General features: G+C 42.8%; 3 protein-coding genes across 3 annotated transcripts; 1 reads left to right on the plus strand and 2 right to left on the minus strand.

The window, feature by feature from the left end:
* Positions 1 to 1,285: 1,285 nt before the first annotated feature.
* On the plus strand, positions 1,286 to 1,701 carry SARC_00857 (hypothetical protein; the record flags this gene model as incomplete). Its single annotated transcript, XM_014305431.1, has 2 exons — positions 1,286 to 1,423; positions 1,499 to 1,701. 2 exons carry the CDS (start codon positions 1,286 to 1,288, stop codon positions 1,697 to 1,699), a joined length of 339 nt encoding a protein of 112 aa, XP_014160906.1. The 3' UTR covers positions 1,700 to 1,701.
* Positions 1,702 to 3,981: 2,280 nt separating this feature from the next.
* Positions 3,982 to 4,233, minus strand: SARC_00858 (hypothetical protein; the record flags this gene model as incomplete). The annotated part of the gene is made up of 1 exon (XM_014305432.1): positions 3,982 to 4,233. One exon carries the CDS (start codon positions 4,231 to 4,233, stop codon positions 3,982 to 3,984), a length of 252 nt encoding a protein of 83 aa, XP_014160907.1.
* Positions 4,234 to 4,364: 131 nt separating this feature from the next.
* Positions 4,365 to 6,083, minus strand: SARC_00859 (hypothetical protein; the record flags this gene model as incomplete). The annotated part of the gene is made up of 2 exons (XM_014305433.1): positions 4,365 to 4,663; positions 5,975 to 6,083. The coding sequence occupies 2 exons, from the start codon at positions 6,081 to 6,083 to the stop codon at positions 4,365 to 4,367; spliced, it is 408 nt and encodes a 135-aa protein (XP_014160908.1).

A 6,083-nucleotide genomic window follows, 5' to 3' on the forward strand; every position in this document is an offset into this window, starting at 1 on the left:
ATCCTCGATCATACAGGGCGTACCTCTAGCTGTTCTTAATTGAATAATTTTCACTAGAAGTACTAAGTGTTCATGACCACATGCCTAATTTGTAGGTAGACATAATAACGTAAGTCCCGTTAATACATTAGCTGATATAAATAAAGTTCCATTTGAAGAAAAGTTTAAAAAAGAAAAAGACTTATTGGATTTTGGAGATTGGCGGAAGGACCAAAATCTATAAGTAGTAGTTCGGAGATTATAAAATTTAGTTTATAATATCCTACATCTACTAATGTCTCAAATAGGTCCAAGTAGATGAGTCATACCAAATACTCAGGCTATTGGAGCCATCAAAGTGAATTTAGAACACTTTGGGAATATTGGAAAAAGAGCTTGTATTAAATTATTTAAAATACAAATAAAAACCAATGTATTATCTCAATTGATCTTGATATTTTAGACTGACCGGAGGCCGTATTTCTACATATTTTTTTAGGGTTTAGGGTTTTAGTACGACAGAGTTCTGACCCATGGTTCGTTAGAAATGGTAATAGATAGCTACTTATGGCTACTGAGGCTACTTTAAGGGCAATAAAACACCATTAAAGAAGCCATGATCGGTACTCAGGTGTTGAGACGATACTTTTATTCAAGTGCATCGATTCTTTGTTCTGCAATTGAGGGTTCATTCCATCAGATGCAATGTCGTGTCAGTTAATGTTCTTGTTGTCTTCTACTTGTACACTGTAGTAGCTTGTTTTGTCGCTGATTTGCTTTTATTTTTTACACTAAACTGCTCGATCATAAGCTCAACTAAGAACAGGCTATTCGCATGCAGGGTAGCTAGCCAATCTGTTATAATTGCATTCCCTGCATGCTCCGTATCACCCTTCTTTTTTTTGCCTACCGGTACATACGCAGAATAGGCAAGCTTGCGAAACGTTTGTTAAACGCTGGAGTGATACAGGAGCATTCACTATCACGTTATCAATCAAGCAGCCTTCTACCCAGTTTCTCAGCTTTGCTAATAACACATGAGACTCGGGTGAATGCGACGCAAACTGATGATCGAATAAGAGTTTGATACGTGCAGCGCGATTCATACTTGTATCGTCAGATAACTGGAGAGATATCAACGACTCGAAAAGCTCCACGTCATCGAGAACATTGTAATCTATGTACATGTCACTGATCAAAAGTTCCGCGTTTGTTGACCAGGCGTTGCATACGTAGAGGCTTCGTCCCGAGGATGAGTGATCACGTCGGCTTGAGTAGTCAAGAGTTCGGCAGTAGGGGGTACAGCATGGGCGAGATTCCCGAGACGAGCGACGCAAATGTAGCGCCAACGGGAAGCGCCGACGACTTCGCCACCATTGCGGAAAAAGGTACCAGAAGAAGTGCGGATAACCTCAACATGGGAATGAAGTTGACGTATTGTCTGGTAATAATAAGTGTTGCTGGGCGATAACGGAAAAACAACCGTGACGCAGTCATTTTCTGCATCGAACTTGTTCAGCACAGCAGTCCAGACTTTCTTGGTGAAAGGAATATTACCGTAGAGACGGGATTTAGGCTGATTCCAGTTTTGGGCAAAAGCGTCATGGAGAAGTGCGACAGGGTCGAGACTACAATAAAGAGGTACTTGGGCATTGTTGGCACGAGCGAAGAGACCGACGTCGACTGGGTCAAAAGGCTGGACGACATGTTAATGAAATAAATGCGGATTGAGTTGCCAATTGTCAGTGTTGTCATTGCGGGGTGTGTAAGTGTCAATGTTGTTGTGTTGTAACGTATGGTGTGTGACCGGAGATGTCGTGCCATTCGGCAAGAGTGGTGGGTGTAAAGGTGGCAAGCTTGTAGAGGCCGTGGGTGTCAACGGTGTGTTGAACATTGCCGTTAGGATGTGTGACAATGCACTCAGTGGGTTGAGTCTCGTCGTTTTGGGCCGGAAAATACGGACTGAGAGAATGTCTTCATCGGCTTGCGGCATAATAAATACGGCACCAAGACCAGGGAGGTGACCACGTTGAGTGAGAGTGAGTTGGGATTTGTCGGTGAATTCGACAACAAAACGACCTGTTTCAAGGTTTGTGACGTCGGCGGTGGTGTTGCGGATGTGAATCATAGCACCGAAGTCAATGAGAGTGTTGGCGAAGAAGGGAGATGTGGGTCCAGTGTGGTAGACGGTACTGTAAAGACAAGAGTGGTATGAAGGCGGAGGGATAGGGGGTGAAGATGAAAGAGGGATAGTGGAGGAAGAAGTAACACAGTGGACCCCGTGGCTTCAATGAGAACTCAGGCAAGCGGTTGCATTGTGGCCGGTGGGAGTACACTTAGTGCAGGATAAAGTAGTGCGGTCGACAGGACATTTGTTGACTTTGTGGATGGAAGAACCGTAGCGACGACAAATTTAGTCAGGGCAACCGAAGATACTGTGGCTAGGTTTGTTGCATATGATGCACTTTTTGCGACGAGGAACGGTGTTGTTATGAGGGGGAGTGGTGGTGGGCTGAGTTGTGAAGGCAGAGAGGCTGCAGATAGAGGAAGGGGTCTCGAGTTGATGATCACCGGCAAATTTTAGGACTTTCGTGTACACGTCATCGATAGACAAAGTATCTAAGTCACGGTCAACAAGTTCTGAACGTAAGAGGTGGTATTCGTCACCGAGACTGTAAAGTAAAACACAAGTAAGATATTTGTCAGGAATTACCTCGCCGACATCGAGAAAATGTTGGCAAGTCTCCTCAAGAGTCTGGAGGGTAGTGCCGAGGTAACCGGTGGCAGTATAGCTGATGAGGGCTTTCATCGCAGTCCAGAAACGGCCATAACTACCGGTGTTGGTAGTGGCATAGATGTGTTGAAAGAATGTATGAGGGGGTTTCGACAAGTGTTGTTTGTAGACAGAATTGATGAGTGATTCAGCAATAGAGTCGAGAGGATGCGGTGACATTTGGCAACATCAGCCATGTCTGGGCCGCCGCCAACAGTAGGGTCGTTGCATTGAGGATGGAAGCCGTGGAGAACACCATAATAGCCATAATTCCCCTCGTATTGAGTTAGACCAGTGCAAATCTCCTCAAAACTACATTCCATATGCTCTGCGCGTATCAAGTGACTCAGAAATGAACGGAACCCGAGGTAGCAATAATATATATCGTCCTGATATATGTCGTGAGACTTTTCATCGTACTGTTTTAATTTAGCAACTATTTCAACTAGCTCTTCCAGCAGCATAAAATAGCCTGGACATTCCTCATAGATTTTATCATGTGCATTGTTGTAGCCATTCTTGAGGAGAGTATAACGTCGGCGGTGACCAGCAACGCTATCGCATTCCTTGATTTTGAAATGTTGCCGCTGTACGCCTCGACAAAATTCGAATTTTGAATCAAGTTTGCCTAGAAACTTCTTCGTTTGGCTTTCAATGTGTTCCTTCGAATGCTGAAGAGCGAAACCAAGCTCTAATTGTATCCCAGTTATCGTAGCTTCTAATTTTTACACATTGTCATAGAGGTATCTATGGAAAACATGGTCAACCCCATTTAGGTTCTTGTTCTCTCGTCCCGTAAGCTCAATCGCCAATACTCTTGAAATTTGATTTGGATAGGGATGCACGCAAACGATGTTTACAATCTTTCTCGTATCATAAATTTGAGCCATCGGCAGATGTCTTATGACCTTCGGGAGGGATACAATTTTATCCCCGTTGAACACATTCTTCCGTCCAAAGGCTATACTCATTACCATAGATTCGTCTAACAGATATGAAACAGCATCTTCTGCAATACTCTTATTCTTATTAGTGTTAAAATTCTGTACATTCAACTTTTCTGAACCAATTTGTAGAAGCTTAAAATCTTTACGTACGTATGATCGCCTTGAAAAACCTCTAATTGTATCCCAGTTATCGTAGCTTCTAATTTTTGCTCATTGTCATAGAGATATCTATGGAAAACATGGTCAACCCCATTTAGGTTCTTGTTCTCTCGTCCCGTAAGCTCAATCGCCAATACTCTTGAAATTTGATTTGGATAGGGATGCACGCAAACGATGTTTACAATCTTTCTCGTACACATCATAAATTTGAGCCATCGGCAGATGTCTTATGACCTTCGGGAGGGATACAATTTTAACCCCGTTGAACACATTCTTCCGTCCAAAGGCTATACTCATTACCATAGATTCGTCTAACCCAATATCTCCTTCTCCGTTAGGCAAATTTTGGAAGATCTCGTCATTTTGATACGACATTTTTTGTTCGTAATGTCTTTAGTAATTGTAACATTAGTGACTCTAAAAGTGAGCCATAAGTCATGTACTGTAATAGACAGCAAAAACCAAGTTTATCAGATTATTCTGATAAACTGTAAAAACTATAATAACTAAAATAAACAACTAAAACCTAAGTCTTGTATTCTGACCACATTTCTAGCCATTTCGTCCTCCTCACTACATGCGCTTTCGCCATCTAAAACTTCCTCCTCCGCTTGCGAACCCTCTTCCTCATTTTCAGACTGTCTATCTGTACCACTGTCTGACGAACCATTTTCCTCGTCATCACTACTCTCACCGATTCTATTTGGTAGAGCAGCGACTTTTCTTCTCCTATACTTCGTAGATGTGTTCACGATGGGGTAGTGCAGCTGCCAACTTTCTCCTCTTATCTGCTGTTCGTTGTGGCCTACTCAATTGCGAGAGCGGTGCGTACCCGACACGCTGAGCTTCACGAGAAACATTTGCAAGTGATGTGTGCAACTCTGTTGCCTTGTTTACATACTGTGAGCGTTTATTTCCAAAGGCCTCTGATAAAAAAATTCTTATAGTCGTTTGGAAGAAGATGCTGTGCAATCAAAACTGAACAGCGACGCAATATCTTGCAGTATCGCAACTGCTGGTCTGATGACAATTTTTTTAAGGATTTCTTATTATTTGCACGGCTTGCCGCATCAACGTCAAACACAGCAGCAAAGTGTTTCTCAAATCTGGCTCAACTGTTTCTTCAAGCTGATCTAGAAAATTGCTTTCGTTTAAGTCACCTCTAAATCTAATGCTACGACTTGATACACGCGTACGGGGCTGATATATGTGTACGTCCTCACCGCGACAGCTTCGTTTGCAACATCTGCAGTTTGTGCATGTCGGTAGGCCACCATTCGGTGTACAGTATCCATTACACTTGGCGCACACCATTTTACACAATGGATTTTAGCCACGACAAGTGTGTTATCTTAATTTCGCCACTGCTTGATCCTAGCTACACAGACATACTACTACCATTATGACACCAGTATCATACCACCAAACACACGACTTGATATATGTATTTGTGTGTGAAAATCACAAATTTGTGTGTGTTCACATGCAACCCATCTGGGATCAGAAATCAAAATATTTGTTGTCGTCACTTTTCAGAATTTTCAATCCACAAAAATATTTCTAATTGGACACGAGGTTGGTGATTGGTACCTGTCGACCAATGATCCAGAATATCTACCTGAAGTAGATAGTTTTATGGTGGACATATAGAATAGATAGGCCAATTTCTCTTTACTGTTACTGGGTATACAGCTTCTTCCCATGTCCGTACGTCGATATGCTCACATTCTACACGTTTACCATTTGGCCGGTAAATGACCCGCTATTTTCTAAACCCGGTGTTAAATAAAAAACTTTTAAGGACCAAGCATGTCCTCATACAACAGCTTGAAAGGCAACAAAACCTTGAATATGTATAACATCAAACCCATAGGGCATAGGGATAGTATTAGTTATTTCGAAAGAGATAAGCTTCAATGTATGTACATATAGTATAGCTCTCATAGCCGTTGTAGTGGTTCGGGAAAGATCGATGGGAAGAAGTGGTCAGTAAATTCCCGTTGGAAGCTTGGGTCAAGTGAGTCGACGATGGAGGATATGCGCTGGGTCAATTCAGGCCGGCGTTGACAAAAAACTGACACCATCAAGTGTGCCATGTATTCGCTTGCTGACCTACCAAGTAGCGTACCCACCTCTGTGGTACGGATCGGGTCTGCACCGTGTAGTGCCGTGGAATGGGTTAGTGCAGAGTACGAAATACCGAGTAGGACCAGGTTAGCCGTCAT

This window comes from Sphaeroforma arctica (genome assembly GCF_001186125.1).
Source record: "Sphaeroforma arctica JP610 unplaced genomic scaffold supercont1.30, whole genome shotgun sequence".
Classification (NCBI taxonomy): Eukaryota; class Ichthyosporea; order Ichthyophonida; genus Sphaeroforma; species Sphaeroforma arctica.